At 35.2% G+C, this 20,193-nt stretch overlaps 1 protein-coding gene across 1 annotated transcript; it reads left to right on the forward strand.

The window, feature by feature from the left end:
• Positions 1 to 309: 309 nt before the first annotated feature.
• On the forward strand, positions 310 to 19,326 carry LOC146133549 (RUN domain-containing protein 1-like). The gene is made up of 13 exons (XM_083396818.1): positions 310 to 435; positions 1,574 to 1,707; positions 2,389 to 2,517; positions 2,841 to 2,945; positions 3,533 to 3,688; positions 4,439 to 4,541; positions 4,700 to 4,806; positions 6,678 to 6,799; positions 7,396 to 7,522; positions 10,604 to 10,748; positions 14,781 to 14,925; positions 15,510 to 15,595; positions 17,026 to 19,326. The coding sequence occupies exons 1-13, from the start codon at positions 375 to 377 to the stop codon at positions 17,247 to 17,249; spliced, it is 1,644 nt and encodes a 547-aa protein (XP_083252944.1). The 5' UTR covers positions 310 to 374; the 3' UTR covers positions 17,250 to 19,326.
• The last annotated feature ends 867 nt before the right edge of the window (positions 19,327 to 20,193 follow it).

Below are 20,193 nucleotides of genomic sequence, written 5' to 3' on the forward strand. Positions count from 1 at the left end.
TGGGTTTGTATTTTGACGCTTCGAATTCGGACTACCAAACAGCGTTATATATACGGAAAATTGGCTATTCGCACGACAGCAGCGCTCTGTTATATTTGCCAAGTGTTTGATAAATTTGAGTGACCGACCAGCGTTGGAGACTTGGAGTATGTTGTAGCTCAAGTAGCAGCTGGTAAAGTTGATTTTGGAAGTGGAATACAATAGCTCTTGGTTAAACGTGTACAAACAAATATTGCGGTTTGGGAAACTAGGTGATTTGAAGTTTAGAGCAAGTTTTCGTGTTTACCCAATTCAAATTTCAGCACTAAATTTTGATTTACTTTTTTCTATTTTTTTTGTTAAAATTGAATAAACAGCACGTATTTTGTTGCGTTATGGAGACTATTCTTCTCAGTGAAGAAGAACCGCCATTGCAAGAAAGGTGGCCACCACTTGGTAAGTTTTATTTATTTTATTATTTTACGTGAATCATGTTATGCTAATTTCAACTGCGTTTGATCATTATTTAAACGCTGTTGGCGCATTTGGGATGTGTTTTTGCATTTGTAGAATTCCTAAACAACTATAATTTGGTTAAGCAGTAGGTTAACATATTAAGAAAAAGCAATTCACAAAACTAATTCTAATGTTATAACATATATTTGTATGTAAACTGCACTCTGTTATTGCCATGGGCTTACAACAATTAATAATGTGCTTCAAGAATTGTACAAGAGCATAACATCTTATACACATTCATCTTAACTGCAGCCTAACTTGAGCCATTGCTGATACTCTTCATACAATTATTAAAGCTTGTTTATGTTGAACCCTGATTGATGTACATAAATGTATAAACTAAATTGATGAAAAGTTAAAAAAAAATTATTTTCTCAATTGGTCTTGCAAAGTTTTGTTCAAAATTTTCATTGCCCGCCCCAATTGGATATGGCTTCGCAAGACATACTATCGTTTTATGACTTGCAACATGAATGGTTATATATATTGTATGGCATAATACTAAAAAGGTATAAAATTACATGTATCTTGATAATTAATGCATTTTTATTATTGGTTTTACTACATAAAAATAATTAACTACTACATTCATATTTATAAATTAATGTACAAAAACAGTGCTTCAAATCGTAAGCGGAGTGATATTTACCTTTTGCCTCACAGAGCTTGCTATCTACCATACGTCTGTTAAAACTAATAGATTTAAAAACAAAAACTACCAAACATTTAACCCGTGTTTCTCAACCTTTTTTGGCTTGCGGCACCCTACAAAAATTATAAATAATTGTGGCACGCTTGATCGTATTTTTGCTGGGTGGTTAACTGTAACGTTACAAAATAAACGAGATTGAAACAGCACATTAACTGTGCAACAAGGTTGAAAAAATCTTTTTAATTTTTTGCATTTTTATTGTACAGAAAAACTTGTATTAAGAAGCTAACCAATAGAGCGAAAATTGGAATCCGAAAGAATTTAGAATATCTCTCGGCACCCTTGAGCGATAAAAATGGCACCCTAGAGTGCCGCTGCACCCCGGTTTAGATCCAATGATTTAACCTGAGTAATTTTGTTCAGGTGCATCAGCCTCCCCTGACCTTCCAGTGATGGTTGAGCCAAAAAGTCTTCAATCTGTTCAGGTTCAAGAACTCACAGAGGAGAAAGAGCAACTGACTTCGTCGTTGTTTGCACTTACAACAAGATTTGCCCAGGTACATAAGTGGTTGAACTGTTTTAACTTTAGTGCAGTGGTCAACAAACGCAAAACATTTCGCACTTAGTGCCTATATTATTCATTTCATACTATGTTTTACATTATGGCATGAAAGTGTTTTGGCTATTGAGGGCCGTGTAATACTTCACCTTAAAAACAAATACCCTGAATATGCCACTGTTTTCGTAGTGGGCCTTCAATAGCTCTGAAAAGAGTACTTTAAGCCGCGACAAAAAAAGTTTGCCGACCTCTGCTTTAGTGTATAGCTGTGGCATAACATTCTAAATACATAGACTTGCTGCTTTCCATATAAATATAACAATTTTTTGATTAGCATTTCCTAGGTTTCTTGTAAGATGTCTACTAAACATGTTGTAGATTTGAAAAAAACATGACTTTTTGACAAAACAACCAATTTTTTAAAAATCAACAAATAAAAACGAACACTGTTTTGATTGAAGCATGTTTCTTGTTTATGTTTACTTTTTCTATATTTGCCAATAAAAAATAACATGATTTTATCTTAAACAAGATATTTAGACCAAAAACAAAAAAAATACTTCAACAAAATATTTAGATGGCTAGCAACAAACTGAAATCTATCATTCTGAATGTATTGTTTTATATATATATATATATAGTTTGTTTTTCTATTCTGCCTAACATTTTTATTGTATAGATTCAATTTCGGCTTCATCAAATCACAGAAGCTTCACCAGAAGACCGAGATGCATTGCTTAAAGAGCTTGAAGAGTTTGCACACAAAGGATGTGTTGACCAACATACCGCTGTAGCACACGCTTCAGATGTAAGTGTATGAAATAATTTTTTGTTGATCAAACAACAATTATAATTTCGTTGGTCAAACGACAATTTCAATTTTGTTGGTCAAACGACAATTAAAGAAGTTGTGTAGTAGTTAAAGTCTATTTATGTCATTTACAGTTATATATCTTCACTCATTTAAGATTATAACTCCCCTAGTGAAACTCAATTTCTTTTTTTGTTATTCCTGGTGTAATTATGCATTTGTATATTAAGTGGGATTGTACTAGTCTCTGCGCAATTTATGGTAATTTTTATTGTTCAATTAATATTTTAATCCTATTTTCCCATTATATACTTAATCAGGAGTTGGAGGAAGGCATGAGCTCTGAACAGAAAGAAAAACATGACGTGATAATTAATGAACTCAAAGCCCAGCTAGACGACCTGGAGTCATTTGCATTTAAGCAGGTACACTACAAACATGCAATTAGATACTTTGCCTTTTAATTGATGGGTTTTGCAATTAGGCAAATCATATGTTATTTCCTTTTACAAAGGAACTGCTTTCTTTACTTTGAATGGATGTCCTATAATATTGGATCGGAGCCCATACCCAAAGTCAAGTGGTAGTCAGACCAAAACTAAATTGATGTAAAAAATTAGCCATCTTTTGCCACCTAATGCAACAAAACTCTAAAAAGATATTTTTTTTAAAAATGTTAGCTGAACATTCAATGGTAATTAAACATATTCACGCTAAAACGAATTTTGGCATAATAACCTAAAAAAAATGATCTTTGAATGATTTATTTCAATCTATTTAGATTTTTGGACATAGTAATAACTTGATTATCATCGGATCAGACCGCAATACTTTTTATCTAAAAAATTAGGTATCGTTATCCCACTACCATGTCAAGTAGCGGGCATCCTTTGAATAGAGCTTGATGTAGTAACCTAAGATTTCAAAGTGGTATTTTCTTGTGGCTATGAACTCAAGAAACAGTTATTTTCTTTAATGTATATTGTATAACATCAGCTGTTTTCTTCACCAGGGTGCTGGCAAAATTCCACAATCCCTTCAGCTTGAAAAGCAACAGGCTTTGATCGAGCAACTTAAACAGAAGCTGAACCTCAGCGTCAATGACGATGATCTCGCCAACACTTCTGTGGATGACCTTAAAAGTCGAGTAGACGATGCAGTGGCTGAGGTTTGTAATGTACTTTGCTGCTTATTTCAGGCTATTTGAGACAGATTTTAAGTCTTATATAAGCAGGATTGCCACTTCTCTATTTCTATGATTTGCCCTTACTTTTAAGGCCTACAAAAACTTTTTTTCTTATTTAAAAAAAATTGTAACTTATAAACTTTGTATTATCAGATTTTCAAAAACAATTGTAAACGCAAACCCATTTCATAGTACTATTAAGTTTTTGCTTGCTATGGAAATTATAATTGTTCCATTTCTCCTTATTTTTAATGGTAGGGTGATAGGAGCCCTATCATAGGAGCCCTATCATATACTATATATTAGTACAACAATAGGGTGTATCTTTATAGAATCGAAAACCATCGGCGGCAGGTTTTAGCCAGTCGATCACTGCTCCGCTGACGCGTATATTAACAAGTAAAACTCATAGTTAAAAACATGAGTAAAAACAGGATCAGACGTTTTGTTTAAAGGAAAAAAACGTCTGATCCTGTTTTTACTCATGTTTTTAACTATGAGTTTTACTATATATTAGTATAATGCCATGTGTATATTGCTGCTCCTTTGTCAAACAATTGTTTGTTGGGATTTTTTCGTTAAACATCTTGAATGCGAACTGCATTTATCCACTTGCAGAGATGTAGTTCTAGTACATGTTTTGTACAGTTTAAATAGAAAACATACAACTTGACAACCTGTATTTGTTTAGTACTGTTTAAAAACCACTGGTAAAATCCCTCTTCGTTTCAGATTGTTAACCCAGCTAAATTGAAAGAAAAGCTAGTAGATCATTTACAAACCCAGATCCAAGATTTGGAGCGGTTTGTTGAGTTTCTACAAGCTGAAGTGGAAGGTAAATTTTTTTTTCAAGTTTTAAACGTCGTGATTCCATGTCTTTTTCGAAAGTATTTTTACATGTGTTTTTAGACCTTACGTAATTTGAGAATGTGGTAGGTGCCAATGTATGTGTATAAAACACTTTTTAATTTTATTTTTTATTTTCGTTGATAGATGGCCACAAGTCCTCTGGGTCTGTCCCCAATCCACCAAACCATAAAAAGAGAACTGAACAGAAACAAACGTTGGCCATGGTTAAAAGGGCCATTGCTGTTATACATGTAAGTAAACCAAATGTATTGTATCAAAATTAGAAAAGAAAACAATTATACTTTTAGGTTTGCAACCCTAATTTGAAAGCAACTTGTGAAATATTGAAATAGACCTTTGTATTTGTAATACATATGGCGATTATGTTCACAAAAACGATGGGGGATGCTGAATCAGACACAGAAAATGTATTTCTGGAATTTATTTATTTTCTTTAATAAATGTAAATCTAACTCACATTTTAGTATTGTATTACTGTGTTATCAGTTACTTGTATACAAATTTAATTACAATGGTTTTGCTATTTAAGCAATGTGAGTGCGAGAATTGATTGGTGATTGGAAAAGAAAGCAACAAGGAAAAGGGTAATAACCACTGCCTTAGTGTGAACTCAACCTTTCTGATTTTGTTTGTATCGAAATAAGAAGAGAAGGCAATTAAACATTTATATTTTCTAGTTTGCAATCTTAATTTTTAAACAATTTTGTCAAATATGAAAACCGACCTTTGTATTCGTAATACATATCGCCATTATGTTCACAATACAGAATAGCCGACAACCCTTAGTGTGAACCAAACCATTTGTGATTTTAAGGGTGACCAGTGTTTTTGCTTTCCCTTTTGTTGCTAAATTCGGCAGCAGTGTAGTGTGTGTTCTGTAGCTAATACTTCCGAGCACCACTTGCCACTAACTCCCTGCCTGGGAACAAGAATGCGCCTCGCCCCTTTATCGCTTCCATAAAGTGGCCAGGGTCAAACAGACTCGATAGCCACTCCAAAGCTCTTCCCATCATATCTCACTGATTGATTTGATTCACTATTGATTTTCGACTGGCTTTTCGGCCAGGTTTTTTGTGTATTGCCAACATAGGCGCCGAACTTTGAAAAATCCAGGGCGTTTTTTTTAAATTAAGACAAAATGCTAACTTGTCAGTAATCACCACCAAAATGTAACGGTACTTTGGAAACCAATTTAGCGCTTCTGTGTTTTATATGCGCGACTCGTGTCAATGCAAGCCTAAAATGTCTCGGCAGACCCGTATTACATTTTAACTGACATTTGAAAATTCGTCTAATATAAACCGAAAAAGCCATTTCATTAAGTTAAGTTATTCGAAGTTGTCGGCACTTTGATTGTTGTATAGTTTCATGGTACACAGATGCATTAATAAAGGTGGCGCAAAGCCCAAAAAATCCATTCATGTATTTAAAATAACTAAAAAAATATACCGCCGGTCGTATAATTTTGCAAGGTAAAGTACTTTATATATGTGCGAACGAAAACTGTCCCACGCTGTAAATTCCCACATCATTTAAAAAAATGTAACTTTATGAACCTCAACTAATTATGATATAAAGTGATAGTTGATTATTGCAATTGCGCTGTTTTAATAGTACACCCTGTCAAGACTGTCATGATCATGTGGTATGCATAAGAATTAAAAGCAATGTTTTTCCCACTCCTCCTTATACAATACATGCACAAATTCATCAAAATATTCAAATTGAAACTTTGTTTGGTTTAATGTAATAAGAATTTTTATTTGAATAACTGAATCTGACTGAATCCGAATCGTGAAAAACAAACGATTCTTGTTTTGCTTTTTTGATTGTTTTATGACACTTAAATTATTTTTATAAATCCAAACAATAATAAAGATTAAACTAAGTACAGAACTTAGTATACCGAAAATCAGTTTGTTTCGATGTTAAATTAAAATTCTATAACCTCCACAAGCAAACTAATTTTCGGTTTTTAAGTTCTGTACTTAGTTTAATCTTTATCATTGTTTGGTTTATACACATAATTTAAGTGGCGTTATACCAACTTGTGTCCCGAGTTTAATTCTTGATTTTAAACCCCTCTTTAATGTCCGCACAGATGTTCTCCCTCACCCAACTTGGATGCGGAACAAGTCGTTTAAATCCCGAAGAAAACGCGAAAACATCCGTCGACCCGAAATCGCTGATCGGAGATTTAAAGAAAGCTGTCAACAGAATCAGGTAATTCAACTCCACTTCCCATTTTTGTGGAATATAACAGTTTTGAAGGCAAATGTTTAGAGATGGTTAAGATAAAGGCAGTGCTTTTATAGGTGCTAACTTCCTCTATATAAGATGAATACAGCGAAAAAAAAAGGTAACTGCAAAATAAAAGTTAAGCGTTTCGAGTAACATTTTTAAAAATACCTCTTGTTTAAATCCGTCTAAATATGTCCCAAACTAGGGTCGACCAACGTAAGGCGCATGCGCTGATAGTTGTTATTACAAGTGGACTTGTGGCCCCAGTATTGCATGAAAAAGCATACATGCTCGTTTTCTAAAAAAAAATACTGCAGGAATTTGATTATCTTGTATCTAGAAGTAAAGTGTTCCTGAGATAATTTCTGAACATTAACAAAGCAAAAAATCTTAGTGTGTAAGACGTGAAAAAATTGGTGCATGGAAGAAAAAGGTTAGCAATCCTTTTTAGGCTTTTAAATCCTTTTGGAAGTCCTAAATGATTTCCAAAAGCTGCACGAATAGAGGATGTGGGACGAATTAGCTGCGCCGTTGAGTCACTAAAGGCTAGTCTAACTGATAAACCTCTCGCCCTGCAGAATGATCTCGGCCAAGCAGATGCGAAATGGCGACGGCGAATCAGACACGTCGAGTTGTTCGAGTTGTGACGACGATGGTGAAGAAGAAGGACTCAATCAGGCACCTGGAGCCGACGAGATGACCCTGGTAAGGACGCCCATACTTTCGTTTAGGGCAGTGGTGCCGCGGCATCCTGGGGTGCAATTTTTCACCCCAAGGGTGCCGAGAGAAATTTGAGAATCTTTAAGAATCTGTTTGGGCTCAACTCTTACAACTTTTTGTGTAAGATTAGAGTGAAATGAATCCGATTAAAACTTTCTACGTTGTGCTGAGTTGATGTGTGTTGTTCAAGTTCCGTTTATTGTGACATTCTAGTGATTTACCTACGGAAAAATCTTGTGGGGGTGCCGCCGTAATATATTTAATATTTCTGAGGTTAAGCCATAAAAGGTTGAGAACCACTGGTTTAGGGTTTTCACTCAGGGGGTGCCACAAGGCATAAAATGTTGTGATTGTGGATCATTGCTCTAACCTGTGTTTTTAGTTTTCACTAGTCTGGTAAATCACAGAAAACGGTTAGTTTGAGGTGTGTGTGTGTATGTGTGTTTGTTTATTGACCGAAATCGTGGGAAAAGGCTAGAAGTTGTTTCTGGAAACTTGGGTTTGTTGTCGCTGAGTGACTGTGTGTTTTCAATGTGAAGAATTTTTATAAGGCAGTCATGTATGGAAAGTTTTGTCGGTAAAAAAATGCATTAAGCTTAGTAATGTATAGGAAGCAACAAGAACAAAAATATTAAAACCTAAACTTTTAAAATGATCTTCTTTATATATTCGTTGAAAATTTGTCCTAAAGCTATTGTTATTTATCTGACTATTGTTTTGAGTAGCGTGGCATTTTTTGTACTTTACATGATTAGTCACTTTACAATATTCCAAGCTGCAGTTATTCCAAACTAGCGTGAAACATATTTAGGCACAAAAAATATTTATTATTACACAGATACAAAACTATCCATCCAAACACAATAACGTCCTATAGCTCAGTTAAATTCATATCTCTGGTGTCGTGCTGCAATAAATTTCGTGTATAGAGTCATGTGATATTAACGCGCCCGCTCGACGCGCTGTCTATAGCAACCTATTGTGACGTGACAATAAGCAACCATATCGATCCGAATTGTCACATTTCGATACGTCATGAGGCAGTCCAGCACGTTTCATGACTGTTGTCTATCGTTGTCGAGAAATTGATCGAAATATTGTGCGGCGAATCAACAACGCTGGGAATGTGTGTACAATGTCATTCACTATACAAATACATATAAGTGGTTGATACGATTAAGCTCAGGTGCTGCTTGCAACCCGGCATTTTTCGCATGCCCATTTAAAAAAAAAACACAAAAACGTTTAAAGGCTAGATATAGTGACCGCTATGTAGAGGCAGAGCATAGTTAGAATCATTTTTTTATTAAATTTTTGTGCCTGCCTTTTCCTTGGCTGCAAAAATGACCTGCTCGTTATTATATGGACCAAAATGTTATTTTGTCTGTTTTTGTCGTTATTTTAAGATTGTTTTCTACACCGAGAGCATTCAGAGGAATTATCCAAATTAGCAATCGATCAATTTCGGGTGATATCCGTAACATCTGTAATTGATCAACTGGTGTACTGGGATATTTGTGCCGTCATCGCTGGGCAGTGAAAATCCTTAGTAGTTGTTCACACGTGTGTATAAATGTTTCAGTGTTGTCCTTCAATTTATAAAACCGACCAAACGCAAGCTTGGCGTATATAAACTTGCCTTGTAATATGCTCACTCCTTGTTGAAAGAAATAATAATAAAGCGGTGCGTATAGAAACGCGGTATATTTAAATCCAAGACCAGGCGCATAGAAATCAGTCTTGTAATATGCTCACTCCATGTTGAAAGAAATAATAATAGAGCGGTGCGTATAGAAACGCGTTATATTTAGATCCAAGGCCAGGCGCAGAGCGTCGTTATGCGTCAACACGCGGCTTTCGCATGAATAAATAATTAATAGTTTCTAATCGGGCCGCGCGCCCTCGAGGATAAAACCAGGGCAGCCATTGACGACTGCTGGTTCCGCTGTAAACGCCAATGTTCTATTTTCATCGCGGTCGCTAACCACGGAAACGATGTTTCACAGAATCGGAACCCTGCTGTATATAGTTCTGCCGTCTGTGCTTTGTTGCTGTTTTGACAAAAGCTCTGCAAACTCCTGCGTCCTGCGCATAGGCGTCGCGCATTTTTCGTGCATTTTTGATGTTATCCTGTAGGATTCTTGTAGCACTTGCACATTGCGTTGATTTGTATTCGCATAAAAAATTGTTTCATCTCTCGCGAAAATTGCTTGTGGAATTGAAGCACACAACTTTTGAAAAAACGTTGTGATACAATTTTGTGACACGAAATTTAAGTGTACGTCATTTATGTTCCTTTTAATTTTATCATTTTTAACCGCAACTGCAGGATATTCTGACAACAAAACGACCTTCTTTTAAGATTTATAATTATTTTTAAAAAGTTGATGGCTAAAAAAAAGATATTTTTTTAACATATCGGCTATGTTTTAGGCGTTGAATGAATTACTACTGAGCTGTTTTTTGCAGAATATTTTTAAATATATTGCAAGCCTTGTCAGTCTGAAGCCGTCATGTATTTGTTCATGCCTATTTTATTATTCTGTAGGATTCTTGTTGCATTTGAGTATTGCGTTGATTTGTAGTCTCATGAAATCATTTTTGACCTCTCGTGAAAATTGCTTTAGGGCGTGACTGACATCACGTCGTTTGAAAATCTGTGCAAACACACACCAAAATTCCTAAAAAAATATCTGAAAAAAAATGATGAATCAAAAAAATTGTACGACACCATTATATGTTTGTTTTAAAAATTTTTATTTCAAACATCAACTGCGAGATATTTTTCTAACAAAACAACCTTCTTGTAGGGTTTAATTATTTTTTAATCTTGATTGAGAAAAGAAAGATAATTTTTTGCAAAAAAAATGATTTACTCCAGTCTAAATATTAGATTGTTTTTTTTAAATAAATTAAATAAAATTAAATTTATTTTTCTGAATCCGTGAACGTTCGCTTTCTCACTCGCTCCGTTTCACGACCTGAACTATCAGAAACGTCTAATGGGCACCTGGCCTTTCCTTTCAACCCATAATTTGACCCGTTTATTGTTACGTCACAAAACAGGCGGTACGTCACGAGCTCTGTAGCGCCCTCCAGCGGATCCTAGCTGACGGACTGGTTCATGACGCGGTAGGAAGACGAGGTAACGCCCTGATGTCGCCTATCAGCTGCATTCTGCCGCGACAACTTAACTCAACATACGCCGCAGGTGGGTACTAAAAAAGAATCAATCTATTTCGGATAAGCTGAAACACTTTGAAAAGTAAGGAATATCTCACAGGCCATGAAATAAAAAAGAGAAAAATTCTTGCTTCGTATCACATGATGCCAAAAATATTTATAAAAATAAAATATAAATCATTTCTTTAAAAACCTATCAGTTGTATTCTGCCGCGATAACTTAACCCAACATACGCCGCGAGTGGGTACTAAATATAACTATATTTAAACTTAAATGTGCAAGTATTGGCGCATGGTTGTTTCTCGACTCGCTCCTCTCTGAGCCTGCATACGTCAGTTGGTAGAGCGACGGTCCTAGCTTGACCGGAGGTCGTGAGTTCGAACCTCACTGCAGGCCAGTTGTTTTTCTGGCTTGCTCTGCTTGCATCATAGATCGACAGATTCGGCGAGTCTGCGATGGCTTTTCGGTGTACTATTGATACGGAAGCCGTAATCGTTGGTCATAAAGCAACTTCCGAGGGGCTAAATCACAGATGTTATTAAACACATATGTTTGTGTGTGTCTTTCATATATTTAAACTTGTTTGGCTTGGTTTGTGGTGTACAATTTTTTTTTTGCAAAACGTCGGCACATTTTGTCGAAGAGAACAAATGATGATTAGAAAAACACCCATAAAACAAATGATGATTAGAAAAACACCCATAAAACAAATGATGATTAGAAAAACACCCAAATTAAAAAAAAAATATATATATATATATATTCCCCCAATGGCATATAAAAATAAAAATATGTGTGTTTGCTGTAAAGGAAATACAAAAAGTAATAATTAATCTTTTTCGGATTAGCTGAAACACTTTCGGAAGTAAGAATCGCCCGCAGACAATAAACCTTAGAATAAATATTTTTGCTTTCGTATCAGATGATGTTAAGACTGTTTATAAAAACAATATAAAACAAAAAATACTTTTTTAAAAACTTTACAGAAAAAAATAGAAAACATGATTCTATCTACTGACTAGATAGAAATCGCGGCACGTTTTCGAAAAAACAACTTGTTTTGGTATACAATATTAAAGAACTTCATAAATCAAATGAACCTTAGCGATCACCCTTACCACACGGTCAGGTATTAGTTAAATTTAATAATATTGTCAGTTATTTATTGGTTATAGTGTATATTTAAGTCTCACCATTCCGGGGTCCTAGTCCGAGACGATAACTTGAATAAAATCAAGTGACAAAAAATAGTTCACATTCTTAGTTAAGGCTTAATGTTATCTGCATATACTTTTAAATAAACTATAAATTGTACCAGGATAGCCTGCCCTGCTTGCATCATAGATCAACAGATTCGGTGAGTCTGCAATGGCTTTGGTCGTTGGTCAAAAAAGCAACTTCAGAAGGGCTAGATCTCAGTTGTTAACACACGTAATGTGTCCATGTTTCATTGTACCAGGATGTGTGTAATTTGAACCTAAATTTCTACTATGCTGCTCGATATCGGCATCTTCGTTGGGAAATATTTCATTTGATAAAAAGCGACTCAGTTACCAGCAAAAGCATTTTTATCCTTAAAAAAAATATATATATATTTTTGCTAAAAAAAAAAAAAATATTTTTGCCCGAGAAAAAATTTCTTGACAGAATGTGACGTAAAACGCGCCAAAACCGGCCATACTAAAACAAATACAGTGGTTTTATTACTGTATGACCTATATGTGCGTTGTATCCGCGCCGGCTATAAACCCAGCTAAAACGTCGTTCCTTTCATTCCAATGCCGACAAAGGACGTCGTTTACATTGTGTTCTAACGTGCGTCGGCTGTCGTGTATAGAACCCTTAACAAGACCGATATATCCTGGTCAATACGGGGAAAGCACAGCGTACAAAGTGCTATGCTCGAAATATTTCAGGTCACACACCCCAGTAACTAAGCTTACTTACCCAACTTTTTAAATGAATGTAACCAATAATTTTGAAAAATTACGCTTGGTCGATTTAACCTGCAAAAATGTTTAAACACAAATTATCATTTTAATATAAATACTAAAGCCACAATACATGATGGAAACAACATTTGTTGATCAAAAACGTTCAGAAATTTTTGAAACTTTAATATTCAGAATTGTTGTATATTACTTGAAAGCGCACCGCTTCGAGCCACAATCAGCCAGCAAGGTCTAAAATTTTTGACATAAATATGCATTTCGCCGTATAAATGAATGGCATCAGTTTATCTGTACAAATAAATAGTAAAAAAAATATAATTATGCAAAGGACACAATTTTACTACGTTGACTTAAAATACGGCTCGTACGATCCCTTGTACATTGTATTTATAAGCTTTCTTAACAAATTTTGGGCCACACTAACGTGCCGCGCCACACAGTTTGACAATCATTGGTTTATTGGATTCCTACAACTTTTTTTAACATGTAACATCTCGCTGAATAAAAAGTCAGTTGATTTTGAAAGTACATTTTCTAGAAGCATTTTTTACTTAAAGAAAAACAACATTCAGCTTTATTCAAGCGTATTTGTCAAGTATTTTATTTCCTTTTTTGTAAGGTATAATTTAAACCAATTGTACTAGGTTGACTTAAAATACGGCTTGTCATATCACGTGTACATTGTGTTTATCAGCTCCTAGAGATGCGATTATCGGGCATCTGCCTCTGACGTATATATTGACCTGTCTGACGTAACAATCCCTGGCGTTTTCTTGGAATTGCGTTTTTCTATCGATCGAAATACCTACAAAAGGCCTCTTCCCGACTAAGGCGCGACATCTTAACTCTTTTGTTCTTCCTAGCCCAAGAGTTTTTTCTAGGTTTATTTCCAAATATCCAACATAACAATACGCCCTTAAATATTTATTGTCCGATCCGTTAATATTAAAAATAAAATCACTACTAGAATGAAACTTTGTATCAGTTTCAAAGTAATTTTTTTTTTCTAGACGTAAAAAAAAGAAAGCGTTATTTTTCTATATACCCTTTGTATCAATTCAAGGTAAGCCATATTTTCCCATACGTAAAACAAAACTTTTCATTTTTGAGGTAAAATAATAGGGGTTTCATGTCCGTGCTTTAAACTGTATAATAAAAGTAACGTGTGTAGGTCGGCAGACGCTTTAGCGCTATTGTTTTAGTTCAGCCGTTTCCATAATCTGGTCACACACAAACCACAACAAAATTACTGCATAATTTATATAATTTCACGGCGGTTTGGCCGTCACGTGATACATGGCTTGACGAGTCATCGCGGGTACAACCTCTCGTTAAATTTATTTTAAACATAAACAATGATAAATTCTGCGTATCTCAGGTCAAGATATTTATATTTTCGGGGCAAAGCCTTTTATTTTTGGGCGCCGGTGACACCAAGATGGGTCATATGCACTATGCAACCTGGTCACAGCGAAATAAATGTACACGGTAAAACGGCACGCAAACGATGTTACCAGCGTACAAGGTTGCAACGAAGTCTTTAAACGTCTTTGAAATATTTTTTGCCTTCAGTTTTTAACTATTTTTATTGTGCTGACCATGGCAGTTATGCTGATTTCTTTCGAATTATATTAAAAAAATATTGAGCGATCCAATTTTAGGTCTTTGAGTGGCTATTTTTTTTTTTTAAACGTCTTTGAATGTCTTTGAATTTTTGTTATAAAACTGTATGGCAACCCTGAACGTGTTTTATGCTTAATGTATATTTGCGAAAGTATAGAAAATCCCCGAAATCAAATTAGCAATTCAGGTCAGACACTATTAAAATATTTTATTATTATCTATTTATTTGTCTATCTATATATATATATGTATAAAAATATTTCGCCAGCAAAGGCATCTTTAGTACACCTTAATTCGAATTTGAATTATAACTTTTAGGATCTTTAAATATTCTCTGACCTGAATTGCTATCTTTGTTATCGTATATTTCCAACAAAAACAATAGTTAATTCAAAAGAGCTTAAAAATAGTCGCAAAATTGACCTTAAACGAGAAAAAGAAATCGCTCAAAAATATCCCTAAAAAAACGTCCATTTCGCTGCAGAATCGATGCATCCCTGGGAGTTGTACCTTGAATATTACGAAATGAAGCGAGGTCCCGAGCTGGCCAAAGCTCCCTCGCGGATGCTGACCAGAGCTTTCAACCTCGAGGATCTGGTGGCCGCTGGAGACGAAAAACGCACGAGAAAGTAGGAACTATTTTTTAGACATAATAAGAATTTTAAAGCCCATACAGAAGTAGGTATCATTTTGGTCGTTTCGAATAACTTTTTATTTATTTTCACATAGTGGGAAGGCACTGATTTTAATTGTATATAATAAAGACACTTTCTTTTTAATATCTGGGTCTGTGGATGGGCCTTGACTATTATCGACCTGCATCCTAATCGCCGTACACTAACTATTCTGGTTTAGATGTGTGTTTCTTCACACATTTTTTCTGCCGTCTGCCTCAGCAATATGTATAGTATATACACTTAGAATCAGTGCCTTCTCACTATGTTGAAAATAAACAAAGAGTTATTCGAAACGGTCAAAATTATACCTGCGCTTTGATATTCGTGCTACGTGTCTTACTATAGCCTCCAATAATTATGATCAAAGGTGTTTTTTGCGCTTAAATGTTGTATTGCCACACTGTGGTTTCCGTTGGCTGTGTGCATGACAGCTTTTTGCATTAATTTACTGTGCAGCATGCAGATACTGTAAGATAGGTAACCTACTGTATACCAATATACTCCTGTAAATAAAAGTTTTACTTTTTTTCCTTTAGTGTAAAGTATTCTCTCCTTGAAGCAGTCCACCTAGTGGTAAACGACCATCACCCGCTAAAGCGAAGTTTCGACGATATGTTTAAGGGTAAGCAAACATCATTAGGAATGAATTTTCTATGCATTACAACTAAGAACATCATTAGTAAAAAAATGAGAGGGTTTTTCGTAATACTTTATGTGTATTATATCAGTTCACAAAGGTATATATATGCTTATTGCTTAACTTGTTTTGCACGTAAAACAATGCAGTGCTATAAACACTGTCATTATTTAATAAAGTCCTTGTCTTTTTCAATATGACTTGACCCAAAACTGACTTAAATGTTTGCCTGAATGACGTACGGCTAATTAAATGTTTTTTTTCCGAAATTTTAAAAGTCAACTAATACTTGATCAATGCTTTTGAATTCTGATAATCAGGCTCTGCCTTACTATCCTTGAATTATCCTTGTAGTTTTAAGACCGGGCTCAATGTTAAGTAAACTTAAAAAAAACCTTCGAATTTTACCGCTTTACTTTTTTACAACATTTCGTTGTTTTTGCTCTAAATAACGTCGTATGAAACAAGCGAACAATTTTTGTAACTGTATGGTTTTCATACATCAGAACCGTTTTTTCCGTCATTTATCATTCGTCTTTCGCAATTTTAACGAAGAGAAAGCTAAATGTAAGAATGGGGAAATAAAACAAAGTACAGGATCTCACTTTTACACTTGTGCGTATATTTATAGTTAAAAAATAGAATACTGTATAGATGGAAAATATATCTAAAACCCGTTTGCTCTAACTTGAGGGACATGAACCCCGTCCTATTAATTGTGACTTCGACACATACGTAAAAACTTTATCATTCGCCTTCCGTAATTTAAACGAAGAGAAAGAGACAAAAACATAAAAATGGAGCAATGGATAATGAAAATATCAAGCTTTCACACTTGCCCGTTAAACTACACCTAACGGTTAAGGATCACTGCCTTTAGATCACTCTAACCTTTTCGATTTTTTACAGCCGTGGTGTGCCTCGGCCTCAACACGGACTCAATGTTACGTAAACCCAAAACCTTTAACCGCTGTTTTTGCAATCAATAACATTCGAAAAAAAAGTCTAAACATGTTTTTAACTGTTTGGTTTCTTTAGGCACATACACCACAAACTCATATTTTTCCATCATTTATTATTCGCCTTCACGATTTATTTGTAAAAACAAGATATGTTTATTTTTAAAAAAGAAAAGGACCACTAGGTACATCGAAGTCAGTTGCCCCCTGATCACATAATCAGCACTGAATGTGTAAGGTCTATAGCTAAGATTAAAGTTGAGGAGTCGGTTAAAAATAACAAGAGTCTGATTTCCGACTCCCGACTAAATGTCCAATTTCGAAGTCGGGCTCCCGACTTTACAGCCTGTATTCCACCCTTTTACGTACCTAGGGTTTATACAGCCATCAACTACTAGGAGTGTCACAGATAAGGATCACTGCCATCTTATCACTATAACCTCTTATTTTTTACAGCCCTGGTGTGCCTTGGACTCAACGCCGGTCGCCTATCTCGCTGGATTCGCTTGGTCTCGCGCTCTCCCGTCCTGGTGTCCAATCACTATTCGGACTCGAGTTACGTGGCCAAGATGGGCATGGAAGGCGTGGTGACCGTGCTGTCCAAACTCGACCCTCTCACCTTTCGTCTGCCAGTCGATGTGGCCGTGAGGCCCTTTAAGAACATAAAGGACGCTTTTTGAGACTTCGTATAGGTGAAGGTTTTACGATTTATGAAAAGGAAGGCCGATACTCGACATTTAATTCGATACCGATAGTTTAAAGTTTGAACGAAAAGTATCGCGATCCGATACCAATGACGTCATTATTACGTCAAACAAAGTTAAAATGTCGGTAATTTTTCTCAGGTTATACAAGGTAAACATTTCGCTTTTTCATTAAAAAGGTGTAACTACCATCGCTTGTTAACCTACTCTGTTTTGACGAACTTACCTTTAAAGGTACAAATCGCTCTAGTGGGTGGCAAATTATGGATTAAGTACTTTAATTTGGGATTGGATCGGCACCAATGTAACCCTAGTATCGGGCGAGTAGCGATACTGCCACTTGGGATCGGGTATCGGCTCCGATCCGATATTATCGGACATTCTTAATTATGATACGTCATACCGCTACTACGAGGCTTCGACTTTTTAGCGGTACACGGCTGCAAATATTTGAAAGCACGCGCTTTGAAGATAATTTTCAACTTCTTACTTTTAACGAAGAGCTTTTTATTTTGAATTTTACGGGTTGTTGGGGTTTGTTTGCGTCTTTGTTTGGCCACAGCGTCTTCTAGTGATTTTACTGCTCTGCTAAACACCTATTTTGTTCGCTGTGTCGGAGGCATTTTATGCGTTTTTTAAAAACACTCGTCTTTGCCGAGGTGGTGGTTACCGTTATTGTTTAGTAGCGAAACGTCACCGACTGCTGCATGGTCCAGCATTGGAAAAACCTACAATCGGTAATATAATAATATTCTGTCCCCTAGAACTGATTTAACTAAACATTTTTCGGCAGTCAAATATTTTCCAAAACATCCTCTACCCAAAAAAATATTATCGTGTCATACAAATGGGCGGCTGAAAAACGCATTTTTCTGTCATTTTTTCAAGATGATTAGACCGCTTTATATTACAAAAAGCTTGCATGTTTTACCTGGTATATATGATAAACGACTTGGCTGCTTGTTCAGGTTCGGTTTGGGTTCAAGGTTTTTCGAAATCCGGTTCGGTTCAGTTTCGGTTCGGAACAATTCCAAAGTTTCGGTTCGACTAAATTTGTTTTCAAAACCGGTTTATAAAGTTCCGGTTCGGATGCAATATAAATTGCATTAAACCTAAAATTGTAGATCAATCAATGTGGAGAATAATAAATTTGTAACTGTTATTTAAATTATGACGTAGGCATATTAAAAACAAGCCGATCATTATTTAAATATCTGAAAAAGTCGTTTTTTTAAATAATTCCAAACATGGCTTAACTTGAAAGTTGTGGCGTCATAGCGGATTAAACCATCTTTTTACTAGTTCGGATTCGGTTAAGGTTCAGCTTTTTCAAAATATTCGGTTCAATTCCGGTCCGTAAAAAATCTTAAAATCGGCTTCGGTTACGGTTCGGAAAAAACTTGACTCAAAACGGGTTCATAAAGATAGGCTTCGGTTCGACGCTTTAAACTAATCATCAAGGACCACAGAATTAGTTAAAGTCAAATAAACAGCGCATTTCTGTAATATTAATCGATGTCAAATGCTTTCTTCCTTTTCGTGCCATTGCTCCACACTTTAAATTATTTTAGACCGGCCCTCCGTTTTCCCTTCTGTGCGATTTTGTTTCGTCTTCCTTTTTAGAAAAGGACCCAATTGTTGTTGTTTTTTTTTCGGTTGTTGATCAAATCGATGTTTTTTTTCCTGCTATTTGTACAGTCGCGTTTCTTCAGGCCTTTTTTACTTCATCATCGCCAAAGAGTATAGCATATCGTGTAATAGTATATTTGCGTGCTTCTACCTTGTCATCATACAAGCGCGAAGATTTGTTTTCGTTTGATTGTTTGCTGAGATATATTTTTGCTTCTTGGTGCGAAAAAAACGCCATACGACGACGACACACGTTAAAGCTACAAAAGTATTGGTGCAGATATCCGTCGCCATATCTTAAATGTCAAACGTTAAATTGTGTAATGTGTAGATTTAAATTAAATCACTAATTTCTATTAATGTGTTGCACAAGATTTTATGACCACATTTGAAAACAGATTCTGCGTTAATATTATCCTACCTTGTTTTTGCCCATCCCACCGTCATACACAATATTTTTACAAATCAGAATTTTATCATTACGTTGTGTTGGCGAAGTTCCTTTTCATTTCAAGTTTGCACTCTTGTTTTTCTGTATTCGCAAAATAGATCAGATAAATAACTTATTTGAACATTTCAAATCGATATATTTCGCTATATAAAAACCTTTGAAAATTACCAACTGTATATTTTAAAGCTTTGATCCGAAATTTTGGTTGAAAATTATTTTTGCAGGATTATTCGTATATATGCCTAAATTTTGAACCATTGAAAGCGAATTACTTGTACATTTGTAATCATAAACGTCCGACTTGAATTTTCAGGTCCTTGCGTTGTATAAACACAGATCTCATTATAGCGGTGATTTTCTGTTTTTGCACATTGGTTTTTTATTGCGTCCCGGTTCCGAATATTTTGTGACGTCATCATTAAGTTGCCCACGCTTTACATGTAACATATATGCCGTCAATGCATAAAGCGTTTATCGAGCAGGTACGTGTGCAATAATTTTACAAACGTCAATGCATTTTTTGTTCGAGAGGCATTTTGAAAAATGAAATCTTATTTCTTTATTTAAAGAATCTTTGATGTTTTTGGAATATTTTAAACTTATGGTAAGTTAGAATCACTTTATAATTTTGAACGGACAATGGTTTAAGCACCGTTGCTGTAAATCGACTTTAAGTGGAATTATTATTCTGAAAAAAAAAAAAAAAAAAAATATGTTGTAAATTACGCTACATTCTCCGCCCTTTTTTAAGTGTCGGAAGCGAAAATATAAAGTGCCTGTTGGAGTTATAGGCTCTGCGCGGACGTTGTAATACGCAACAGTGTGTATGGCAATATTTAA

The sequence above is a fragment of the Ascidiella aspersa genome, chromosome 9, assembly GCF_963924565.1.
Source record: "Ascidiella aspersa chromosome 9, kaAscAspe10.2, whole genome shotgun sequence".
In the NCBI taxonomy this organism is placed as follows: domain Eukaryota; kingdom Metazoa; phylum Chordata; class Ascidiacea; order Phlebobranchia; family Ascidiidae; genus Ascidiella; species Ascidiella aspersa.

Excerpts from the sequence above, each read along its gene's own strand:
- LOC146133549 (XM_083396818.1), top strand. The coding sequence starts at position 375 with ATGGAGACTATTCTTCTCAGTGAAGAAGAACCGCCATTGCAAGAAAGG. Across the intron at positions 10,749-14,780 it reads TAACTCAACATACGCCGCAG|AATCGATGCATCCCTGGGAG; the intron begins GTGGGTACTAAA and ends ATTTCGCTGCAG. Across the intron at positions 14,926-15,509 it reads GACGAAAAACGCACGAGAAA|TGTAAAGTATTCTCTCCTTG; the intron begins GTAGGAACTATT and ends TTTTTCCTTTAG.